Genomic DNA, 26281 nt, shown 5'->3' with positions numbered 1-26281 from the left:
ACTGTTAGGGGTGTAATATGACCATGCACACAAAAGGTATTCATTCATTCAATAAATTATTGTCAAATCTCTGTGTAATAAAAACAGCCTGTGTGAGTCAAAATCAGTTAAAACAGCAATGATGAAGAATAAAATTTTTATTTACTTTGATTGTGTACTATACATTTTTTTATTATCAAACAATATTATTAAAATTTCCTAGAAATTACCTTTACGTTCTAAATTTTAAAAGTGGCAACCATGGATGGTCTTAAAATGCTTAAAAATATACTTAACAATCATAAAACTACGAATATAAGAACATTAATGTGGCGATAGAGATTTATAACTTCTTCGTAAATTTTTTACTATCTTGCACCATGGTGTATGCATATTTAAGCTTCTTTTATAACTTTTGTTCAGTAAATTGCACTTAAAATTTAGTTCCTTTTTATTTACAAGGTATTTCAGTCTTTTATTAACTGATTTAGTGAAAACTATGGCTTCAATTCAATACAGCTTGAATTGTTTTCTACTCTTCATTCAGGTGCTCCAGACAATGTTCCATGTACTCATGAGTTAAATTATATCTTGTTATCATTCCTACAAGCTGAAAACAAGGATGGGAAAAAATTATTAAATACTATAAACAGTCAAGATTGAGATGCCAATTTTCCAGGTAGCAAATTTTAAATACAGAATTCTTGGAAAAAGTTTGATTTAATCATTTCGTAACCCTATGACAAAAAAATGTCTGATTCCCTGCACGGGAAACGAACCCCAGTCGATTCACTTAACCAGGCAGTTGTAGCTTACTCTCCATTTGCTTCCATTTAAATCCCACAACACAATATTCCAAAACAGAAAGGTGGAGCCTTTTTTTATTTCAAACAATATGTGCACCAGAACATGTCTACAACTATCAGATCCTGGTGGACACAAACTTACTGCTATACTGCTGGCAGTCCCTGTGAGCCCCCCCCCACTACTGTTTTTCTGCTGGTTCATTTGTTTCACCCCGGCCTTCACTTGTTCACATGATTAGCTCATTGACTATCTAGCTATTAGGGAGTGCTACGAATCTAGGTTAAGCCGCATACTCTTGAGTCCCAGTTGACACCAGTAGTGCCAGATATAAATTTCATTAGAAAATAGTTACCACTGGCACTCTGACTTTCGTGTAAACTGTACCAGTAGTCTTAATTTTAACTTGATATGATTACAAGGAAAGTTTGATCAGAATTTAACTGCCTTGTTTTGTCGAATGAGAAATGTAGGTCAAAACCTACAGAAAGTCTCCTATACTTGTCATATTTGTCATTTGCAAACTGTTTTTAAAGTGGCTGGTTATTGTGGCTATAATAGAGACCTTGTTTCTAGTACTTATAAGTACAACAGTCAACAAGTTTTCCAAAAGACAAAAAGAGATTGAACCAGTGTGATTCTGCAGGAAAATGAGTAAGCTGTTCTCATTTTACTTCGAGTTTTGTGAGAACAGCGAAGTGGCAAAAACAAAGTTGTTGAAATATAAGTGATAGAGTTCTTTTTAAGATCACAAAAGGGCCTAGCTATCCTGATCATTCAAAACAACTGCGTCAAGTTTGCTGCTCACCAAGAGTAAAATAAAGCTTCCTAGGATATATCTGTTCTAGGACACATCCCTAAAAACTTGAAGTCAATTCTCATATTTGCAGTAGTACTAGAATCTAAAGCTAATAGCTGGCTGATGGCAACCCTGTTACCCTGTTAATAGCTTTTATCTGATAGGACCCTTGAATCAACCCTCCTCTCACCTGTCCCTTGGTGTTGATCACTATCAAATGCCGCAGACCCATTGTCCTGAACAAGTTGAACACCAGTGGCACAGGGGTCCAAGGAAACACCATGTATGGGCATGGGTTCATGTAAGGAGTCACATCCTGAAAACAGTGCAAGAAAAGAATTGAAAACAAAAAATGGTCAACTGACTGACTGACGGCCATAATAACTGACTCAGATTTCGCTGAGTGGTGGTCTTAATGACTGGCTTACTGTCTGACTGACTGACTAACTGACAAACCATCTGATTGCCTGACTAACAGATTGACTCAATGCATGACTAACAATGGCAAGTTAATTGTAGCCACGAGTATTTGCACTAATACAGGCAACGGTGCCGTAAAATATAAAAAAAATGAAAACTGCGCTCTGTTTATAGTGCACTAATACTAAGTAATCCTTACACTAGTTTACAGGCAGAACACTCAAATAACTGGAAACAAAAACTGTCTATTTGTAAAATAATGCCTTCTCGACTGATGGATTGATCAGGAATCTTACCATAATTTTATGCTGGTCTTCAAATTCAACATGCAAATCATGGATGTCAGGAAATCTTGGGTACTCTTCTGTCATACTTGCAAAATCCAACTCTGGACAGTTAAGCCTCTGCGTGGATGGAAGTTAACAATATTCATTAAAACAAGTATAACTTACAGAGAATGGCAATAGAGGAAGGATGAGTGACAAAAATAACACATTCAAGTGTGTACATTATTTATGCACGACGTGCAGTTTGTGAATGTACATGTATTTACCTGGTTACTTTCCGAGTAGAAAACCCTTTTCTTTAGCAAAGTCACCAGCTGTGACCTAAGGATGATCCCGTGGAACGTTAATCCTTGGGATTCCTCTTCCTGTGAGTCTCTTTCAGCACCTGGTACATATGCGCCATGAAGGTCATCTGTTAAGAAAAATAACCACTCAATCAACGTCAGTGTTTTAACTAACAGACCAGTGTGATAATCACAAATTAAAGTAATATACAGGCGTAGATGTACTTTATCGATTTCCAGAAGGCATTCGACAGCATACACCGCGAGAGCTTATGGAGAATCCTCCAAGCATATGGAATACCACCTAAGATTATCACCCTTATTAAGATGTTCCACATTAACTTCGACTGCAGTATCATCCTCGAAAACACAATAACAGACTGAAGCATTTCCAGTTAAATCCGGAGTGCGACAGGGCTGTATACTCTCCCCTATTCTTTTCCTTGTCACAATCGATTGGGTGATGCGACAAACTGCTTCCCTACGTACCCATGGAATACAATGGACAATCTTCTCTCACCTTCAAGACCTTGACTTTGCTGATGACATTGCCATCCTTTCCTCAACAACTACTCACCTTCAGGAAATGTCAGACGATCTCAATATGAACTCCAAGAAAACAGGGTTAAATATCAGCAAAAAGAAATCCAAAATTATGTGTCAACTCAAGTCCCACAAGGACAATTAACATCGACGGAGAACCTCTGGACCACATTGAAGAGTTCACTTATCTCGGGAGTGTGATCAGTACAGATAACAGTGCCCAGAAGGATATCAAGGCCAGGCTCAACAAAGCCAGGTGCACATTTAGTAGACTAAAAAACATCTGGAAGTCTTAGTACCAAAGTACGCATCTACAACTGCAGCAGCGTCAAATCTGTGCTACTTTATGGCTCTGAATGCTGGAGAATTGTCAAAAGAGACATAAACAAAGTCAATCCCTTACACAACAGCTGTCTGCGAAGGATCTGCAACATCTTCTGGCCCAACAAAATTTCTAACAACGACTTGTATCAGAAGACCGGGTGTACAAGTATGGAGCAAGAAATAAAGAAACGCCGGCTCAGATGGCTGGGGCATGTCTTAGGTATGTCACCAGAGAGGATACCCAAGGTTGCCCTTAGGTGGACACCAGTAGGCAAAAGAAAGAGGGGAAGGCCCAAGACCACATGGAGGAAGACAGTTGAACATGAGCTGAAGGAGATGGGCTTATCATGGGGAGAGGCGCAGGCAACCGCTAAGAACAGGGACAAGTGGAAAGAAGTCATTGCTGCGGCCCTATGCCCCACTGGGGGCTCAAAGGACTAAGAGAGAGAGACAGGCGTACATGTACAGTGGCCCCTGAGCCTGGAGTAAATTTAGGTATGTAGAAGTCTTCACAAACCAAGGGGCTCACAACTCCTGGAAAATAGTCTGGTTTCAGTAGCATGAAGCAGCAACAAATATTGTTACTCCCCCCCCCCCCTAGAAATGAATATTCTTACTTCCCCCTAGATAGAATGCTAGTCCATCGCAGGATATCCAGCATGAAGTGACAAGAAGTATTTTATTATATTAAGTACTCATCATACATGTACTTGAACTGCAGAGGAAAGATTGAAGGCTTTAACAAGAGTTTCAGTTGAATTCAAATCTAAACACTCAGCAGTATTTTATCAGACTGAGTATGGAATTCCATGTACTGCAAGATAATAAAATGAGACCTGTCAAAGCTGAAATCAAAACTTAATGCAATAAAATTATAAACAAATTGCCACTAACACTATCATAATCAACTCGCCCTCTACCTTCCACTGGATCTTCATTAATTAAACTTGAATGCCCAGGAGCGGAGGTGGAATACGTCAAGTCTTCATCGCTGTAACTTTTAAGTCTGTTACTTTTAATATCCACGTGGCCACTTCTTGAATGAACATCAGATTTAGTTCTAATCCGGTGCGCTAAAGTGCTTTCTGTGCCACTTGATAAATGCCGCCGTAGCTTTTGTTCACTTGTTAAATTGGAAAATGTGGTTGTACGAGCAAAACGCTCATTAGAGGAATCAAGGTTGCTTTGATGGTTGTTTTCAGACGCTTCCTGTTGGATGTTTCTGTTGACAGTTACTACAGGAAATGCATTGTGTGCAGTGGTTTTTAGGATTCCAACAACTGAGTGAACTCTGGTGTGAGGATAAATATAGGACAGGCAGGACTCCATAATGTCTGAAGCTTTCAATCTGTGATAGACAAGAAAAAGATCACAGTCATGTAATGTTTCAAATTAAATTAATTTAAATTGAATCAAGAAAATCAGTTGGGCAACAACAAATTCAAACTTTTCAAGTTCGTGAAAGTCCAAGTTATGAGGATTAAAATTAATCATTATTTAGATTCCTTTTTTAATTTGTTTCACCGGTAAATTGAAGTCCAGTTGAACTTAATTTGCTCTTCTGAACTTGAACTTTAGGGCAACATTCCAAGACACTAAACTTCCCTGAATTTGTAGAATATCAAACATCTTAGTTTGATTTTCACTGTAGAATATGAAAAATTTATTTTTTATTATTTATCTATTATAATTTATTAATATTGATTTTGAATGTATGGATTTTTCCAAGACCGAACACCCGAATAATGACAACTTTCTATGGTACCTTACCTGTACATCTCCTGTGGTACGGCCCATTCAAGAAGAGGCACACTCTTTAATTTGATATGAATGTCATACAGTCCTTCATTAAACAAATCTCCTGTCCACTTGGCAACCTGCATAAAGAAAGACAAAGGTGATAACCTATTACGAGCCAAAATTATTCAGACTTTAGAGCAGTCCCACTAGCTAGCTGAACAACATATGATTGATGACATAATAAAAAAATTATTGTAAAAAAAAAAAGAATTCTTAAGTGTAAGGTAGCATATCCAAATTTCAGAAGGTAGAATTTCTGATGTTTTGGAAACAGTATTAGGTTATTGGTAAGATAATACCAAATCAAATCAGAAGGTCAGTTAGCATCATCAGACGTTTTTGAGTAACAGACTACTGATTGAAGTAATTGAACGCTTTGGAACGATACAAGTGAAAGCTGATAGTGTGAAAAAAAACAGCATGTTTTTATTTTGCTAAAATGATTAGTATCAAGTTACCGGTAGTAAAACTGAGAATCTTATCAGAAAGAGTTTCTGATTAATAATTGATTTTTGATGGAAACACTTCTAGCATATGAGTCAGGGTATTTAATAGTACATTACAAACCATGAGTGTGATCATGATTGGTAAGCCATAACTGATTTCATTGGTTGATTCTATAAGAATGACAGTCAAGCTGATGGTCATCCGCACAACTCCACCTAAGAACGATGCAGCTCCTATCAGAGCAAAGGTTCCATGATATGTGTGTTGGTATCCAAGCATCCTAAAACAAAATTGAATATGCCGTGAGATGTGTATTTTAAACACAATTACTAAGCATAAAGCCTTTATTCAAACATATATAGTACACTGTGTTCAAATAATGGCAGTAGTAACCTTGCTTTAGTGATTTTACTACTGGCTAGTGTAACAACAGAGTCAGCCCATGGGGAGCAGGGATGTTGCAGTGGTGAGAGAACTTGCCTCCCATCAATGCGGCTTGGGTTTGATTCCTGGACGTGCCATCAGTGGGTTCAGTTTGTTGTTGGTTCTTGTCCTTGCTCCGAGAGGTTTTTAACCATTTACTCTCACTGGTTTTCCCTCTCCTCAAAAACCAACATTTCCAAATTCAAATTCGATCTGGATTTATTTATTGTCAAACACTTTATTATGAGCCTCTGGCTCAGGAGATTATGCAAGCACTCCCCGTGTATTCTAAGACAAGTCGACTTTACTGTCAAGAAAGTAAGTTCTTGTGCTCACTTGCCTAAAACACAAGCCATCTGTCAATCAAATTGCTAAAAAAGTCAAACACAATCTAGTCACCTGACCAAGTCACAAGTTACAACAGTCAACAAGTGACTTTTTAATTTTTGTGTTGAAAAAAAATGTTACTGTTATTAACATAAAAATTAAATATAGAATTGACATAGAATAACAAAACAAATTTGACAAGCCAGCAAGCAAACTTAAAATTCTGTAAGGGTATTTTCTTTGAACCATATATTAAGTAGACCAGGTACTGTATTTATTTACACGTATTGCTTCAGTTTACTTTACCTGCACAATTCTCCAATAAACCTTCCATAAGCTGCACCACACAGCAAACAAGGTACAAACAGACCACTGGGTACACTGGCACCATACGTCCAACAAGCCAGAAAATAAAAACAGATGAAGAAGATCCCCAGTGATGTCAGACTAAAGGCACCTGTCAATCAATCAGTAGAAAGCCATGAAATTTAGTTAAGAAATGGTACACTTACAGAGAGGAAAGAGCATGACTAGATACTTTTGAACAACTAGAAAGTATGATAACCTCAAAAAATCTGCACCCTAAACTTTGCAACCCCGACAAAATGCCTGTACCCATGTGCAAGCCAGATGCTAAACTTCACTTTGATGGCTTCTAAGTTGAAGATGAAGAAGTAAGTAAAGGTACATGTATTTCTGACTTAAATGCTAGAAAATCTTAAATTTGATATGAACAGTGATCAAAATGAAAGTTGGAAATCTTCCAAGCTGGTTATTGGCTTCAGTGTAGCATAGACATCATACAGCACTGTCTTGGGTGAAGACAGTCAATCTAAAGTTTACAAAATGTTGTTACTAAAATGCATATGCCTTGTTAAATTATGTGAGGAAAAACACCAAGACCTTCCAGACTATAGTAGTTGTTATCAATGGTAGTTAATTGGATGCACTTACAATATCAAAAAACATATTTAATTTACCATCCAGGTGGAAGAGTTGCCTGATAGCTGATTCTTGAGAAGTGAAGAACAGAGTTGCCATATCATTGTACTGTCCATCTTGACAAAAGTAAGGTTTGGTGACATTGCCATTTGTACTGGTCTGCAAAGAAAACCTTTTAAGCCCCAATATGATCAACATGGATATTCTCCTAATATTGTTCTCCAGTCACAGTTTTATATCCAACAAGTTAGGAGAATTTGTTTGAACATCAAGACATTTGATCTAAATGTAGGTAATCATAATTAAATTCCTTTAATTCTTCTAATCTTTTATGTTTGATCAAGTTGGGGTGTCTGGAGTCACTATTGGGGCTTAAGCGTTTCACTCACTTCGCACAAGAAAATGGAACCGTTGACAAGAAAAAGTCTTAAGTCTGAAGTTAGCAATCAACCCACAGTATTTATTACATTACTTTAAGAGACAAACAAAATGAATTGAAGTCCACCAATCATATGCAACCCTTACCCATGAGCACAATCCTTTGAATTTTGTTAATGAACTAAACCTGTGTGTTTGAAAGCAGAGAACTCCAGTTGCCTGTTGATACCAGCCGATAGTTTATTTTTTGAAGTGTTTCCATGTTACTACAAGGCACAGTAATGATCATGTAATAACTTACAGTACATATTTCTAATCAGTAACAGTTTTGACAGTAGCAAAAAGTTGTTTTCAGATGCTATGCAGCCATTTTACAGTCAGTTTTTATCATTTGATTTCCATAATAACATTTCCTACAACGGTAACATTTGTATTTGTAAATAAAATTAGTGGATAAGTTATAACAACATTTGATACAAAATTCTTGGCAAAAAGTAAACATTTATTAATAAGTAACTACTGACAAATTAAAATAATTGGCCTTACCGTGGGAAGTGTCTTACAACGTGCCAGATAGATTGGACCAAAGAATGCAACTGATGTTGTAATACAGCCCACTAGGAGAGCCTCAAGGACCCTATAAAATAAATGCAAACAGAACACAACCTTATGATACTAGTTGATAACTGCAGTTTTAACAACTTACAGCAAATTTATATTCGTACTGCATAAAACATTCCAATCATTGCTCTATCTCTTACCTCACATATTTAGCTCTTGCATTGATGTGCAAGATACGATAAACCGTGAGATGTTTGTTGAGTTGATTGAACCAAGCTCCCAGAAGACCACCAACAAACCCCATGGCGATGAAGATCAGAACGTCTTGTATGTTCCATAAATTGCACTTTTCTGTTGCTTCACTGCACTATAAGGAAATAAAATATTCATAACAACATCTTATAAGTAGTTACTTTCTGGTAGTTAGACAGCCCCTGCCATCACTTTGAAGAGACTCCCATGCCTTTGATTAGCATATTACAGCTGCAGGTTTTGCCAAATACAACACATGCCTCTTCATCAGTTTCTTCTGAATCAGTTAATCCTTGTTAATTACTTATCAATAATGGATTCTTAGTGGAATTCTTTCATTTAAAGGAGAAAACAAGAGCTCATGTCCTATTAAACATAATTGACAGGTTCTACCACAAAAATGAGCACTTTGTTAATATACTGTAAAACAAACCTCCCCATATATATCCTATAGAATTTTTCTTCAAATGATGACTGAAGCAGAGAAAAAAATGGAGCTGTGTACAATGTTTTGATAGAAAATCTACTCACACTAAACACTCCAAAGTTGAGCAAGCCCGGCTGATTAAATGACCCCCATCCATAACCAAGTATACCAGACAAACAAAAGTTCAGCGTGAAGGTGGACGCCATTGAACAAAAGAACTGGATAAAAGAAAAAAATTAAGGGTCAGTGTACAATTGTGTTATAAAAAAATCAGAATAAATTATAAAACATGAAATTCTGTAATTTTAATTCTTATAATTATTGGTAACATGTAATATCCTGTCTTTGTATCGTGTAAATACCATTCTCTTGATATTCCTTTGTGGATCTAGCAAGTACATGATACAAATTGGATTCCTACATTAAATATTGTAATAGTTGTACCTGCGTGTCTTCCCTATGACAAAAGTTCCCATAAATTAATGAAACCAACTGAATACAACAAATGAAGACTTTAAAAAAAGCTCACACTTCTCCAAGTTAGTTCTTGGTTCCAGAAGGAACTTCCCTCCTCCAAACTAAACAGCACTCCTCCAATGGGAGCACCAAAGGCCGCTGGAAAAAAAAGAATGGAAATAATGAGTAATTATAATGAATAGAATGATGTAGCAAATAAATACGAACAGTTGGATGTGATTACTGGTAAGAATAAATATAGAAGAGACTTCTACCATACCTGCGACCCCAGCTGCTGCTCCACCAGACACAAAATCTCTCTTTTCTCTGATTAAAAGACAAATGAAAAACATTTAAGGATGGTGCCTCCTAATATAGACTGAGGTATTGTTGCACAGTTAAAGTGTTGATGGCCTCCCTTGCAGACGACCTTTTGGTTCATCACACAATCTTGACGTCTTGTTGGGGAGGAAAGATTGAGTGACGGCCAAAAGAGCATCTGTGAGGGAGGCTACACAGTTAATGACTGAGCAGGAAAAGCAGTCAGACCTTAGCAAGGGATATTCAAATCCAAAAAGAATTGGGAGTAACCAAGCACTTTCCACAGATAATTAAACATTAAGCAACAGTAATTAATCAAGCGTTAATATAAAAATGCATTTTTTTTTCCAAATTCAAGCTTATTTGTTTCTGAAAAATGTGTGGTACCCCCAATTTTCTTTTTGGATTCCCATAAGACTGACCTAGATCCCCACATTGTCATAATCTAAGCAAAAATTTATATCTTTGGTTTGATTTAGTAGTCACCAATATTAAGAAACCTGTCAGGTTCTTTGGATCATCCCAAGATGCGCAGAACTTAATGTAATGTAGCAAAAGGTCTGGCAGTGAAACTGGACTGTCCAGATGTAAGATAATGATTATCATTAATTAAAATAATATTTAAAAATTTCCAAGTTATAACTAATAATGAACTTGGAAATCTTTTATAATAAATGCAGTGTATTCTAGAAAGTGACACAGGCATACTCGGAAAAAAGAAATCCGAGTGCTCCTATCAGGAGTCGAACCTAAGACCTTCTGATTACTTGTTTGGATGCTCTACCACTGAGCTACGGGAGACTCGTGGGAGCTAAGGCCATTAAACTAGGTTCATGGGACAAACATCCTGCATACTGCTACGATTTGAATGTCGAACGTGTGGTATATGAAAGAAATGTGATGGTATATTTCCAGCCTGGTGAATGAATGAGAATGATGATTATTCTAGAAAGTGACACAGGCATACTTGGAAAAAAGAAATTCAAGTGCTCCTATCAGGAGTCAAACCTAAGACCTTCCGATTACTAGCTCGGATGCTCTACCACTGAGCTACAGGAGACTCGTGGGAGCTAAGGCCATTAAACTAGGTTCATGGGACAAACATCCTGCATACTGCTAGGATTTGAACTAGTAATCGGAAGGTCTTAGGTTCGACTCCTGATAGGAGCACTCGGATTTCTTTTTTCCGAGTATGCCTGCGTCACTTTCTAGAATAATCATTCTCATTCATTCACCAGGCTGGAAATATACCATCACATTTCTTTCAAATACAGTGTAGTTATTTACAATGACATTGTACACTCAGTTACATGCTATTTTCAATTCTATAAACATTAATTTTAATTTAAAAGATTTTCAGAAAAGGAGTTTTTTACCTGTCAGTTCGAAAGTAAGGAAAGTTAAACTTGATTTTTTTAAATGCAATACTTTGAAACTGTAAGAAGAAAACACACAACTCATACAGTCAAACCTTACTATGAAAATAAAATTCTGAATCTTAATAGATTTGATTTATTTTTCCTGTCAGTATTTGAACTCAAAATTGAAAATCTGATGTGCTAACTATTCCTCTATGCCTCCATATATTGACTAATGTGAATTTAATATCTAACATTCCATTTATTGGCAGGGATGGAAAATTGCATTTTGGGAGCTCTAGAGAGGGTGTCAGACTGCATATTTATAGGCATGGGATAGGGTGCTTATTTATTCCTTTTTTACATATCAGGAACAACAAAAAAACACCTAGACTCTGATACAACTTCAGAATACTGTAGTCCTTCATATATACACATAGCTTCAATTTTTGACCATGTTAATTTTTATTTAATGGTGATCTCAAATGGGGACTTCTGCAGGGCACTTTATATGAATGGTAGGAGAACACTAATATTATTAAAACTGAATTGAGTTTATAGAATACCTGAGGTATTCCCGCTCCTATAATTGCACCACTGTGAATCATTGGACCTTCTTTACCAACAAATAATCCTAAGGTGATCAAGAGAAAATGTGATGAATATTTATTTAATATTGATCTCCTCTCAAACAAAAAACCCTCCTACAATCAGCAAGAGATAGGATATTTTAATTAGCACTTGATGTGGAGCAAAAAAAGTAATCATAAATGATGGATCAGAGAACTAACTCTCAGCTGAGACTATGTTAAAGTGAACCCATTAATTTCTGATTACATGTTAGCCCTCGTAGAGAAATGGTAGAAATAATGATGACAAGAGGCAAAGAAAACATCTTGGACCTCATTGGGAATCAAACCCACGACCTCTGGATTTGATCAACCATAGCTCTACCAATTGAGCTCCGATGCCTGGCAGATCAACGGGAATCAAACCAATTGACCACCAGATTTGGTCAACCATAGCCCTACCAACTGAACTATGAAGCCAGTGAGTTGAGTGGCCTTCTGACAATTATGATTGTCAGTCGAGTATACTGATACTTAATATGTTTTATAATTATTATTAAAAAGGATAAAATTTATACAGCTGCACAATTCTCACCTCCAGCAACACTAAAAAGCACACCAACTGCTTTGCATGCCAATGTTTTGAATCTCACCACATGAGGTACCTTACAAAGTAAATTAAAAACATAATGTCTTGTTAGTTTTCATGCTTTAAATCAGCTCCCATGATTTGTTGACCCATGGTTTGGCTAGAATGTTCGACAGCTGCAAGGACTTTACACAGTTATTTATTGTTATGACCTACATAGGATCATCACAGGATACCAGGGCCAAGCTGCGCAAAGCACGGTTAGCATTAATCCTAAGTTCACTTTGTGAACAAAACCAATTAGTTGCCAACCTGGCCCCAATTGTTCAAAGAACAGATAACTCTATCCTGGGGATAAATCGCTATCTAGTGGGTAAAATGTACTCCAACCATTTACATTTTATCTGCTGGATAAAGTGATCTGCTCTTTGAACAACTGGTGTACACCTGGAAGATTAGTGGGGAGCGGGGGAGGGGTAGTGGATAGGATTTGACTTGATTTGATCCACTTTCTGGTTTTAGAAAGGGGATTTAGTTTTGTTAAAAAACAAATTCTTCAAAGCAGTCGAATTACCCTTCATGTATGTCTGCCTGCCCCCTACCCCCACCCGGGAAAATTGCCCTTGGGACACAAAAACACCTGCCCACCCTCAAGTCCAACAAATTGTCCTACATCTGCTTGGGAACAACTCCCCCTGCCCACCCCCCACCACCTCCCCTTCACTTTGGGCTTTTCATTCATTGACAGGTGGATAATGTCAATTAACTGCTACATATTCATTAGTCAGGTTAATTAGCACCAACCTTAACACCATTTAAGTAGCATTTGATTTCAGGAATTCCACTCCCAGCTGCTATTGGCTAATGGAAGAAAAATCATCATACATTGAACAATAATTTTTAAAACAGTCGAAAAAGCAGCACGCTGGCAACAAGCTTTCAACACTTTTCAGTTTATAAAACATGTTTTGGCATTTGTAAATCCTGTTGTCAGTTGTAAAACTGCCCTTATTACCTAATGAAGGTGTCAATTAATTATTAACATTAAATACTTACATGGCAGTTACAAATGCGTAAATAAATTACTAACAAAATAAAAGAAGTGTTACAGCGTATGTTACAACAATGATAGATTAACATGTTTAACTTGTTGGTTAAGGATTGGTTTAAGTTCCTATAAGTTTGATATTCAAGGCTTCCTTTTAGTTAGTTACGCGGGATGCCCTGAAGGGGCATATGGTACCATGTCTAAAAACGGGTCGATTTTTTTTTTCGCAGTAGTAGCTACAAATCTGTACATTAATTTATTGATTAAACTCTCCCCTCTCCTACTTGGGATGTATTGTTCTTATTGTCTTCAACAAAAGCAAGCCAGTCAAAATCCTTTTTTGTCGCTTATATCATGAGGGAGTGGATCCACTCACCCCTACTTGTGTGGCGTCAAAGCATCATTTGATTTATTTATCAAAACCGGATTAAATTTGGCGCCATATTGTTAACATGTTGTGGACTCAAGTGTGCCATTTTCAAACGAAAATTTCACCATTTTGAAGCGGTGAATCGAAAGAATAACTTCTAAGAAGCACTCAACATTTAGAACGGTGGAAATTGGTGAGTTCCTGGCGAAGGAATCGTGCTTTGTTTGACAGTCTTAGACCACGATGCGAGACTGAAAAGAGGTCATTGAGAAGCTTACGTTATCGTAATGGAATTTCAGAAATTTCCGGTGAAACCCTGAGTCGCGTAACAAAGGGAAACAACGTAACGCGATCGTCGTGACTCAAACTATTCCATTAGCAAGGATAGTTTTATAAATCTGCGAAGCATACAGTTGGAATAAATGCATCTTGCGTAAATGCCAGTATAGGCATCTTGTTTCAGTTGAAAGTTAGTGGAGGCAGAGTCTATTAACTGTTACAGAAAAACAATCCAATGAGCATTTTATTGCCAGCATGAACAATAACCTTATTAATTTTATGTTATGTTTCGTATACTTAATACAAACTATGTGAGCCACACTCAGTAGTCAGCTACTCAAAACAAAAACATTCATTTAAATAGATATCTGTACTAACATTATACTACTGTCATAAAATAAATTGCTAGTCCGAAAACTTACCTCAATAGCACACAGGATGCCAGCTAGAAGACAGAACGCGCCATTAAATGCCATTAAAATTAAAAGAGTTACAGCTAAACAGCCACTGGGGGTACACTCCTTAAGAGCTGATGCAAGTTAAGGATTATATCAAAAACCTATAACTTACAATAATTCACAATACTCTCCTAGTAGGTTAATTAACTAACAAAAATAAATAATTACTGTAAAGGAAATCTTCACCAAGACGACAAATAAGAATGAAGTGTACAGTGTAAGTATGTACAGTGTGCAATACTGTTCCATTAATATTGTTATAATCATTACGTCGCTATCAAACTGAAGATTTTTTCTCAAGTCACTTAACATTGCCATAAATTTGATATTCTTGCCATTACTTTAAAAAATATTAAGAACTGATAAATTACTGGGAGTGAAGACTAACGAAATCCCCAGGGATAACATTATACAGCTAACCAATGAACAAAACAGAATCACACATATTGATTAGAAAAATATATTATTATTATTAGACAGTATCAAGCGTTAATTTAAAAGATACACTTGCTGACAGTATCAAATTTCCACTTTGTTAATTGTGTCACAAAGTAATCAATAAAAACAGCAACCTGCAAAAAATTAATAATTATTGGTCAATATAAATCAATAACTTGATTTCCCTTAACTCAATTTAAATTATTATTATTGAGTTAAGGGACATCACTTCAAAAGAAGACCTAGTAGCAGGTTGCTACATTTATGTACGTACTGATCCCAAATGTTTGTTGAAATGGCCTTTTTTTTAAGATTTTGTGCATTAAATGTACATCAAAAAGTATTTTGTTTTTTTCCTAAAGGCTGATTAAAGCAGAGACAAAATTCCTGGATAGTAAATCAGCCTAGGAAAATAAATTTAAACAATACTAGGGTTTAGAGCAAACTCTGCAGTACAGGCCAAAACTGCACATAGCCAAACACATAAGGTGTAAGGGAGTTAGCTTATGAAGAAACTGTGGTGCTGCATTGGAGTGGGGGGGGGGGGGGGGGAGGGGGGACGAATGTTTGCTTTTATAAAATGAGTCAATAAGGTAATTTAGCAACTGAAGGGCTCGGTGGAAAAAGGGCGTAAGTGACAATTTCACCTTAAAAGTTCAAATCTCTCTAAAAAACGTTCTACTTTGGCCTACTGATCTGTTAACTTGTTAGAAAGTTTTGTTGCGTATTAAACACATCTTATTAGCGGCAACATTCCTTGACGTTTCTTGGCATGCGATTGAGTTTCCAGGCTGGCCTATCTCGCTCGTTTTGAAAACATTTCACAGTTGTACAATCATGGACAAAACTCCTTGAGAAAACCAAACACAAACAGCACAAAAACCTTTTGCTTAATTCTACCACAGTTACTTCTCCTACCCACCCCCTCCCCCTAAGCAATGACAACCGAACACAGACCGCTAAAACTCCAATCACTTTTTGTTTCTCCCTTTTTTATTCTACCACCGTTACTTTTTCCTCCTTCCCCCTCCCCCTTATGTAATGTTGATGTGGGAATTGCTGCTTGCCAGGATACTGTACACTGTTCTTGACCCAGAAAACAACATTGAGTGCGGGGAGGGGGGGGGGGGAATTTGGTCTTTTGCACGTTTACCAGTGAACGTGCTTGGAAGGGTAATTTTCTCTGGGTTTTGTCCACGTCAGACTCGTCGTTTTCCAAATTTCCGGTAACCTAAATGTTTCCACTTGCCATGGGCCATGTTTAGTCGCACCAGTCGTCGTTTCATAAGTAACGTTTGTAATGACATCATCGTTTTACAGTCGAACCAGGTCAAGCGTACCCCCCTAGATTCTATTAATGAATCTGTTATTTTAAAATTGAACCCGTTAGTCGTTTCAAGTATTCAAATCAAAATTAGATTTCTGATTGGATTATACGAACAATGCATGAAACCAGAAAACCAGAAAACCAGAAAGCCCACGGGAAAAACCCCTCTCAATATATTCAGGGCGGCAATTCTTGATTTATATAACAGTGGATTTTCTAAAAAGCAGATTTCTCGTGATTTACAGCAGTCAATGCATACTGTCAGGAAGAAAATTTGCCATTTTAAACCGGGCACGGTGTAAGTTGGTCCTGTCGCGTAAGTTTAAACTCACTAATGATCACTAAATGGACATTTTACGTTTGTACACTTGCGTTTTTTCCCGTTAGTTATTGAAAAACAAAAATGAAAAAGGACTGAAAGTGTTTTATCATAATAAACAGTTCTCTTTTTTAGGTATATGCAAATTAAATTTAGCGAAAAGTATGCGAAGTCACAGTGAAAGATGTTCATTTCAGTTGACCTTCGACAATGGACCACAATAAGTCACAATGGAAGCACATGTGTTGCGCTATTCGTTGCGGTATAATGGACAGTCTGGTGAAATAATAATATATACCAAACTTTTTCATGCTACAAGGTGGGTAATGCTATGCATGAAAGATAAATTGGAATTTTTCAACCCGACTCATTTGCAAGCGCTTGACTTTGTGCATGTGCTCTTGCCATGACCAAATTTGCATAACGAATTATGTTTCAACAACATGCAGGAACAGTTTGAACGAACGAGCTGTTTCAAATGTACTGTAGTTGGAATTTTACAGGCTATTGCTTTTACTGTTAGCGCGGATCTATGTTCTACGAATTTTAATTTGAACATTGATCCGCGCTAACAATGAATAAATGAATGCATTCTTTGAAACGACTAATGGGTTCAATTTTCAAATAATCGATCCATTAATAGAGTCTAGGGGGGTACGCTTGACCTGGTTCGACTGTAATTCGTGGGTTGTAACAAGCCCAAAATAGATCAAGGCGGTCGTGATAAACAACTTACGTATCGTACTGGCCAGTTGGTTTCGCTTTTGTTCAGTGAAGTTTGTAAACACACAACATCTATGGGTCTTTGGAAAAGTTATGAAAGTGACAAATGCATTTCAGAGGAACCGGTCGAAACATTGTCCGATGAATCCCTCCTTGATAGTGATGACTGTGCATTGGCGATTTATTCATTTCAATTATCAAAACCCGCGCGGGAGCATCAAACACAAATCCCGCCATGTGTAAGCTGTTTTGCAAGCCTTTGTTGTGGCGTGCCAGGCTTGAAATAAATTTGGTACATGTAATGATTAACTTGACAATTTCAAGGCAACGATTCAATAAAACAACGATTAACATACATACATGTGGCCTTAACAACCCCAATTTCTGTCAATTCACACTTATTTGTGCATACAGACTTTTTATTGTGTCAGAAACAGAGTTCCATATTTGAATACAAAACTTTCTAACAATATAACAGAACAGTAGGCCAAAGTAGACCGTTTTTTGGATAAATTTGAATTCTAAAGGTAGAATCATCACTTACGCCCTTTTTTCATGGAGGCCTTCAACTGTAAAGAGATTCAAGAGCTGACATTTTGAGCGTAAGCCCTTTGCTTGGATTTGCTCTGATGAGTGGCTAAGACTTGAAATATTAACTCTGGAATCTCTCTATGGTGGCCAAATCAACCCAACTGATAAAACCAATAACATTGTTAAAAGTAAAAGTTTGGAGCAACTCTTCAATTGGCTCATAATAATCATTGGCTGTGTTAAGCTTAGTTAATGATAAAAATGTTACTTACCAGTCCTGTCAAGATCCCAATGGCACCAGTAACCACCCATCGTACAACTTCCTGCCCCCATAGTGACTAGTAACAGAGAACAGAAAAAAATTAAAGATGAAGAGTCTTTACATAAATTACATAGTTACATGTATTGTCCATCTGTTAATTGAAAAATGTACATAGTTGCCAGAGGGTAATTTTGTCATTCAGAACCAATGTTGAAATGTGAGCGGAGGAAGTGCTGAGCAGAATTATGGTAATTCCCACATTATATTACATGTGCATCATATCATTTTGCATACCTTGAAGGAAACAGTTTGGGATGTACCATTAAAACAATCATATAACATCCAAGTTCCAATGGGGACAGTCCAGAGCCTGGGAATGCCACCTCCCCTACCCCCTTCACACGGGCTCAGGACTCACGAACTAAAAAATTTTAAGGAGGTTAGTTTCTAAACTGTGGTGCTATATTGGTGGGGGAGTGGAAAAGAATATTTGGCTTGTCAACTGAGTTCAAAACTAATTTGACCACTGTAAAGAGATTCTAGTACTGATGTCTTGAGTGCTAGTCCTTTGCCAAATAGCCTCAAGCTAAATAGGCATTAATATACTCCTTAACGATCCTGAACGATGTTACAGATCTTAACTAAACAGGATATTAAAGGATCCTATGCTGTTGTAGGCAAGGATCCTTTAAATCCCATTAGGATCTCATTATAATCAAATATTTCAATCAGTGATAATGCATTACATGTATTTTTGAAACTTTTACCCTCTTATCTCTTGATGCAAGCATTTTTGAAAATGGTTTGTTGTAGCAGACATCATAATCAAGGCTCTGTTGAAGAAATAAAACATATTTTTATATTTAATATGATTTTCTCATAAAAAATCTAAGGCTGCCTAAGGTAAGTAGGATATTATTACTATTGAAGTGTAAATTTCATTTTGATTATTTTGAATTTTTTCAAATTACTGTTATTTTCATCTAGCTGTTAAGGATTTTCAAACAGAGCAATGTCAAGTTCTGTCATTTTTTCTTTTTAAGACAAGACAAGGGTGGCTTGATAGAGAATAAGAAGTCTAAGAACAAACTCTGTTATTACAGGGGGGGAGGGCTGGGTATTAGAGGTTAGAGATGGGGCTTATCACCTGACTTCCAAAAGGGGGATGCATTAGAAAGGTGAGAGACATAACAGAGCTTTTATCATAATGGTATTCTGGAATAATGACAAAAATTTAATCAAACTGGTTTGAAAATTTTTGAAACCAAATAAAATTTAACTCACAACATACAGTACATGTATTTACATTCTTTTAAACATTTTTATTTGGGCAAGACCCAGGCCAGACGGGTGCAAATCATGTGCAATTATAGCCCTTGCTAATTGCGGTAATTGGTGGTATTGCGGCTATGGAATCCTCGATTATAATTCTGAACTCTTTTAATGGAAACTTCCACTACTCTAATCCTGCTTCGTGATAACAACCCAGTGCGCATGCCCGTAACGCAATATAAGACACTACATCTCTCCCTTCCTCCAAGAATGAGAAGGGTAAATGTCACTATGAAAATGTCACTACACACGAAAACAAAAACAAAACTCAACATATCGTTTCCTTAGACTATCTGTCCAAATAATGTCCGAGTTGCATAGTCCTTGAAAATGTTCAGGCAAATGTTCAAGTTACATAGTTCTTGAAATGTTCCAAGCAAATGTTCAAGTCACATAGTCCTTGAAATGTTCAGGCACTCTTCTTGTTCTCTCCGATCTGCGAAGTGCAGGGGGTGCTTCTGGTTCATCCTCAACTGCTTCATCTGCTTCATGATATCCTTCAGCTACATCAGCTGCTTCAGCTGTCTCAATGCTGGGTGTAAATATTTCTTCCTCGTCACTTGGAATGAGTTGTACTGGTACGCTGGAAGGCAGCTTTTTGAAGAATGACGCATTTCTGGTTACAGTGCGTTCTGCGTTTTGGGCCGTAATCATGCTTCCTTTCTTGTCTTTTATCTCAAGTGGCTCAGGTTTAAATGGTGTGGACATCTTGTTCTGCTTGGGCTGTTTTAGCAATACTTTGTCACCAACACTTAGGTCTGTGTTTTTGGCATGGCTGCATCTATCCGCATATTCTTTCATCTCTGTCTTTCTTTTGGCATCGGTTTGTCTAACCTCTTGAGGTGCCAGATTGTGTTGTATCTGAGGTAGTGTGGACTTGAGTTTTCGTCCATTCAACAATTCAGATGGAGACTTTCCTGTGGTGCTGTGGGGGGTTGCCCTGTACTGTCGAAGAAAGGTGAACAGCTCTTGCCTCCAGTTCTTGCCTTCTATGACGGCTGTCCTAATTGCCTTCTCTAGTGTTCTCATCAGTCTCTCTGCCTCCCCATTTGCTCTGGGCCACATAGGAGTTATTCTGCGATGAGTGAAACCAAGGTGAGTGGCAAACTTTTGGAAATCTTCGCTGTTGAAAGGTGGACCATTGTCAGTTCTTACTACGTTGGGAATTCCTTGTCTAGCAAAGATACTGTCAAGGTGTGGAATTACTGCTTTTGCCGATGTTGACCTCAGGATCTCAACTTCTGGATATCTGCTGAAGTCATCAGTCACGACTAGCAAGTAGTCTCCATTTGGAAAAGGACCACAGAAATCCATGGATAGCTCTTGCCACGGACCTTGTGGTAGTGGGGACATTTGTAGAGGCTCAGAAACCGGCTTTGTATTATGGTTTGCAGCTTGACATGGTAGACACTCTCTCACCATTTCTTCTACCATTTTATCTATCCCTGGAAACCAGACTGAATCTCGCAGAAAACGCTTCGTCTTGACGATGCCTTGATGTCCACTGTGGGCTAACATAATCACTCGCTGTCGTAATCTTCCAGGAACTACTATGCGGGTTCCTCTCAGAATTACACCATTTGACACTGACAGCTCCTGTTTGATCTGTTGGTACTGACCGACATCCTTTCCGACTTCGTGCCACTTTTGAGTTGTAATCACCCTTGCCAGGTTCTGCAATGTTTCATCTGTTGCTGTCGCATCTTTGATTTCTTGAAGGGTAACGGCAGATGCCATAGCATTAGTGATCACAAAGTTGACATAGGTATCAACTCTCGATACATGACGGGGGGTCTGTGACTGCTTGGGATCAGGATGACGACTCATGTAATCGGCTGGGTTGTCTGCTCCTGGCTTGTAAACAACTGCAGTTTCATATGGCTGTAGGCGCAGCTGTAGTCTTTCAAGTCTTGCAGTTGCCTTGCAGGTGGGGTTGTTGAAAATTGTTTCTAATGGCTTGTGATCTGTGATGACGCGAAAGGATGATCCATACAGGTACAGGTGAAAGTGTTCAACTCCCCAGATCACTGCCAGGGCCTCTCTTTCGGTTTGACTGTAACGGCTTTCGCAATCAGTGAGTGAGCGACTTGCATAAGCTATAATGTTCATTCCTCCATCTGCTGTTAATTGTGTGAGAATTGCTCCCAGTCCAACAGGGCTGGCATCAACGATCAGCTCTGTTTCCAACGAGGGGTTGAAGTACTTCATGACTTCTGGAGTTGCCATGCGAGACTTAAGACAAACAAATGCATGTTGTTCTTCTGGGCCCCACACCCATTTGGCATTTTTGTGTGTGAGTTGACGGATTGGAGCGGAAATGGATGCAAAGTCCTTGATGAAGCGTGCAAGGTACTGAGCCAAACCAAGAAAACTGCGTGCCTCAGTTGCATTCTTGGGAGCACTGGCATTGATGAGGGATGAAATTTTCTTGTCGTCTGCACTGATGCCGTCTGCAGAGAAGTGATGGCCAAAGAAGTCAATGGATGATTGGTTGAACAGACACTTGTTAGGGTTCGCAGTTAGATTGTTTTCTCTCATTCTCTGAAGAACAGCTCGTAGAGCCTTGTCATGATCAACTTGGTTCTTGCCAAACACTATTATGTCGTCAGATATGTTTCTTGCACCTTCGACTCCCTGCAATACCTCTTCTATAGACTTCTGAAATATTTCAGCTGCTGAGTTGACTCCAAAGGTGAGTCGCTTGTATCGAAATAAACCAATGTGCGTGGCAAAAGTAGTAATGCCTCGAGCATTTTCTTCCAGCTCAAGTTGGTGATAGCCTTGGTTTAAGTCTATCTTGCTGAACACAGTGGATCCATTCAGATCAACGATTAGGTCTTCTACAGTAGGTACTGGGTGTCGTTCCCGTTCTATAGCCTGATTGGCCGCTCTCATATCGACGCATATGCGTATTCCTGTCTTCTTTGGAACTACCACTATCGGGGACACCCAAGGAGTCGGTCCTTCAGCTCGTTCTATTATGTCAAGTTCCTCTAGATTCTTGAGCTCGGTCTCGACTTGTTCGCGAACGTGAAATGGTAGTCTACGGAACCTCTGAGCAAGTGGTCTTGCACTACTATTGACATGTAATTTCGCAGCTTTATCTTTCATCTTCCCCAGCCCCTCAAAGCAATCTTTGTATTCTTCCAAGATGTCATCCACCTGGGGTGCTGATACACTGTTTACTATGCGCAGCAGTCCAAGATCGGTTGCCGTCTCATAGCCTATCAGGTTTCCATCCTGTCCGTCAACGACACAGAATTGTGCGACCTTGAATTTGTTGGTCACTCCCGACTTGATGTTGGCTTCGAATGTTCCAACGACTGGCAAAGGCTCGGAAGATCTGTAGCCATAGATCTTCTTTAAAGTAGGTGAAATGTGAATATTCTCCATCTGATTGAAAGTATTCGTGTCAATAACATTCACTCCCGCTCCTGAGTCGATTAGACATTTCACTGTCTTTTCTCCAATGATAACTTCAGTTAATGGTTGTGCCTTGTCACGCACGGAGTGGAGAGTGATACGGTAGGTGTATTCTTCATCAGTGGACTCATCACTATCTCCTTCACCCACTGTGTTGACTTTCTTGCCAGTTAATCTACTTCTGCACACCGTAGCGAAATGACCCTTTTTGTGACAGTGCTTGCACGTTTCTTTAAGGGCTGGACAAGGTCGCCCTTTATGAGGGTAGTGTTCGCCACATCTGTAGCATTTCTTGTTTTCGGACGTTCGCTTTTCTGTCGTGACTGGCGATACTTTGGCTAACTTTTCGTGCTCCTCGATACCTTTCGCTTGCTTGTCAGACATTTCTAGACCCCGGCCATAGGCAAGTAAGTCTTTGAGATTCATATCTTCTCGTAGAGCTCTTCGCCGTAGTCGTGAAGATGAACAAGAGACGACTATGTGTGATTTGATTTCTTCGTCTTCATTGGCAAACTCACAGGTTTGAGCCAGGCGTCTGAGCCGTGTGCAGTAGGAATCTAGCAATTCGCCAGGATTCTGGGTAGCATTTCTGAACATGTAAATTTCGTACGTCTTGTTTACTTTGGGCTGGAAGTAAGCATTCAAAGCGGTTACGGCTTTGTCGTATTCTTTCTCTTCGCCCTGGTCTGGAAGTGTTTCGAAAATGTCGGCGACTTCCTCACCAGCAGAGTATAGTAGCAGCGCTCTCTTACGTGTCGGATCTTTCACCTCATGAGCAGCGAGATACATTTCAAAACGCTTCAACCATTTTTTCCAACGCGGACCGACTGACGCGTCGTCTTCATGTACGGAGAATGGAGGAAATGGAGGTAAAATATTCGCCATTTCTCTTCGGCAGTTGTGTAATCGTTCGGTGTAATCTTGTGATGCAATTTTCCGGGGAATCTTCCGTGGCGAGTGTATATTATCGTTCAACTGAGTCGAGAAGTCTGGATTTTCACCTCAAAACAGTTTCAAGATGGCGGCCAGCGCACGTGGTGGTGAGAAGAATGTTGTTTTTCCCATTGCTTATCCGATGTAGTTGTTTTGAAATGACTGTAAATTGAGTTGTAGTTGTAGATGAGCTCGTTTGGGATATCCTCGTCGCCAGTTATGGAATCCTCGATTATAATTCTGAACTCTTTTAATGGAAACTTCCACTACTCTAATCCTGCTTCGTGATAACAACCCAGTGCGCATGCCCGTAACGCAATATAAGACACTACAGCGGCAATAATATGATCCAATGCAGGTTATAGTTTCCACTATATGCAAATTAATGCAGATATCATACCTCATAGTCTTTGCTTGGAAGTTTAGACTTTGCGTGTCCATCACTATTGAGGTCTATCTGCTGAATAGAAAGTGAATTTTTGGGAACTGCCCTGAATTCCAATAAATTCATTTATCTATATATATAATAGTGTGGCTGTTTGAAAAAAAAAACTGAAACCATTATTACTAAAACTGAAATACATCCTTTTCACCGAAAACCATTGGTTGGGTTCCCTCATTAAATATCACCATCATCATCATCATCATCATCATCTCAAATCAGATTTCAGATCTCCTCTATAATCATCTGAAATCTGAAATCTGCAGATTTCAAATCTTCAGAGGTTGGGATCTCTGTTGTTGTATCAACCTCAAACCTCAAATAGACCTTTGTCACTTGGCAGCCATGTTGAGTCTCAGGAGATTAAAAAGCTTTGTTTTTGCACGGCAAGCCTCGCACTGAATTCACGTCTGGACGAGGCTTGCCATGCAAAACTAAAGCTTTTTATTCTTCTGAGACTCGACATGGTCCCGCATGGCAAAGGCTTATTAAGTAAATGGTTCAAGGTTCATTTTAACTTGGGTATGACAAGCTAGTGACCCCCCCCCCCCCCCCCCCCGTGGGAATGTACTCCTTTATAGGTGGTTTGCATTGCCGCCATGTTGGTGTACAAAACAAAAGACAATTTGCTCACGTAGTTTGCATAAAAATGGAAGTTAACTCCCAGAGGAGAAAAATCTTATTGTTCCTGTCCACCAACATGGCCACCGTGACATCACATGCAAACCATCAATATAAGCTATACCAGTACAGTATGTGCAGCCCCAAATGGTTAATTTTGGAGCCATTTTGGTCGAAAATGGATATATATTATAGATTTTAGTCCAGATGTTAGTCTGAAAATGGGTGTGGATTCTAGAGATCAGGTCTGAAAATGCCTATGAATTTTAATTAAAGGCTAGATCTGAAAAGGAGTACTTTTTTGGTCTGAAAAAGGGTCAGGGTTTGGACCCCACCAAAAATTACGTGGAGTTCCCCTCATCGGTTTCCTTCCACAAAAATTCACAATTTGTATCACAGAAGCGATCTTACGTCAAAAGCTTTCTTTTCTTCTTATATTTTCGTGGCTGCCGTTTCCTTCACCCCGAGAGAAGCAAAACGGGAGCGACGAAACTGCGCTTAGGGGAAGCTCAGCTCACAGGAAGAAAACAAAAACCACAAAGGGAATCGAAACCGCTGCTAGCATGGCAGAAATTCACAACTCACCAATTCCTGCGAGTGATCGATTCTTTGTCCCGTTTCCATTGCACCCAATAAAACAACCTGTTGACGGCAACTAATGAGAGCTTCTCTAGAGTTTTGCGATGTTTGTGAAGCTCAGACAACGCTTTTTCATGGTGTGTTTCCTACACCATTCGAACCTAACATGGACAGGGCGAACAAAGTCAGCGAGTAGACTGGGTGCGAATGGCGCCAAAGGAAGCGGCGGGGTTACAGAGTTCCTCTCGACAAAGATCGATAAGGATTATATTTTATCGAAACTCGATCGGAATCGATCGTTCAGTACATAGACAAGACCCCTATGCGCATTCACGCGGGATGAGCTGGTGTATCTTTAGCACTAAAAAGCGGACACCCTCTGGACCCTTCCAAGTGTCCGCTTAATACATGTTGTCCACTGAAAACAGTTTCCTTAAGAATTCGTCTTCAAAGGGTCATGTTAATTCCTCAGTATTAAAATTAAGGCCTTGAAATCAATAAAGATATCAAATCAGTTTATAGAAATTATTTGCCATCGATTGCCTATTTCCGGTAATAGAGTATTTTACTGTGAATTGGTATATTTAACAAAATCTGATCCTATGGTTTAACATTTGCCAAAAATAATGTTAAAATCATTTGAGCGATTTTTTTTTTTTTTTTTTTATAATTGCATAGTAAAGTAATTCCAACATGCGATAACCAAAAGCACGTGTTGCAAACGTTTGACCAAAGGTATAGTACTTTTTAAAAGCAAATTTTAATCTCCAGCGGCCAACTGCATCTGCTTGATTGGAAAGTAGTGTTCAACACTGAAAAACCAAGCTACCGAACTTTTTAAAAGATAATTTTGACAACGTAATGCGTTGTTTACATGCAAGTGGCGCAAATAATTGCACCACTGAT

General features: G+C 38.5%; 1 protein-coding gene across 4 annotated transcripts; it reads right to left on the bottom strand.

The window, feature by feature from the left end:
• Positions 1 to 119: 119 nt before the first annotated feature.
• On the bottom strand, positions 120 to 25525 carry LOC146488850 (H(+)/Cl(-) exchange transporter 6-like). 4 transcript variants are annotated; one of them, XM_085114198.1, is made up of 24 exons: positions 25382 to 25525; positions 24134 to 24193; positions 18813 to 18878; positions 18056 to 18121; positions 14951 to 15017; positions 14410 to 14516; positions 13095 to 13151; positions 12297 to 12366; positions 11699 to 11766; positions 11151 to 11209; positions 9734 to 9780; positions 9527 to 9612; positions 9102 to 9215; positions 8519 to 8685; positions 8304 to 8394; positions 7418 to 7538; positions 6744 to 6894; positions 5808 to 5967; positions 5211 to 5317; positions 4337 to 4788; positions 2556 to 2701; positions 2299 to 2406; positions 1773 to 1898; positions 120 to 589 (listed from the first exon to the last, which is right to left on the bottom strand). In XM_085114198.1, exons 1-24 carry the CDS (start codon positions 25418 to 25420, stop codon positions 512 to 514), a joined length of 2613 nt encoding a protein of 870 aa, XP_084970324.1. In that variant the 5' UTR covers positions 25421 to 25525; the 3' UTR covers positions 120 to 511. The 4 variants fall into 4 exon arrangements, with proteins under 4 accessions (XP_084970324.1, XP_084970342.1, XP_084970333.1 ...); XM_085114216.1 differs by having other exon boundaries at positions 4361 to 4788; XM_085114207.1 differs by having other exon boundaries at positions 24134 to 24190.
• Between the last annotated feature and the right edge of the window lie 756 nt (positions 25526 to 26281).

Source organism: Pavona decussata, unplaced genomic scaffold (assembly GCF_977016875.1).
Source record: "Pavona decussata unplaced genomic scaffold, jaPavDecu1.1 SCAFFOLD_8, whole genome shotgun sequence".
Taxonomy (NCBI): Eukaryota; Metazoa; Cnidaria; class Anthozoa; order Scleractinia; family Agariciidae; genus Pavona; species Pavona decussata.
The sequence above is the reverse complement of the archived record's forward strand: the minus strand, read 5'-3'. Positions and strand labels throughout refer to the sequence as shown.

What these genes read in the sequence shown, in the direction of transcription:
- LOC146488850 (XM_085114198.1), bottom strand. Translation starts at nt 25,420, where the DNA reads ATGGAAACGGGACAAAGAATCGATCACTCGCAGGAATTG. An exon ending in TCGATCACTCGCAGGAATTG is followed by an intron (nt 24,194 to 25,381) that starts GTGAGTTGTGAA and finishes CTTTCTATTCAG; the next exon opens with CAGATAGACCTCAATAGTGA. An exon ending in TTCCAAGCAAAGACTATGAG is followed by an intron (nt 18,879 to 24,133) that starts GTATGATATCTG and finishes TTTCTTCAACAG; the next exon opens with AGCCTTGATTATGATGTCTG.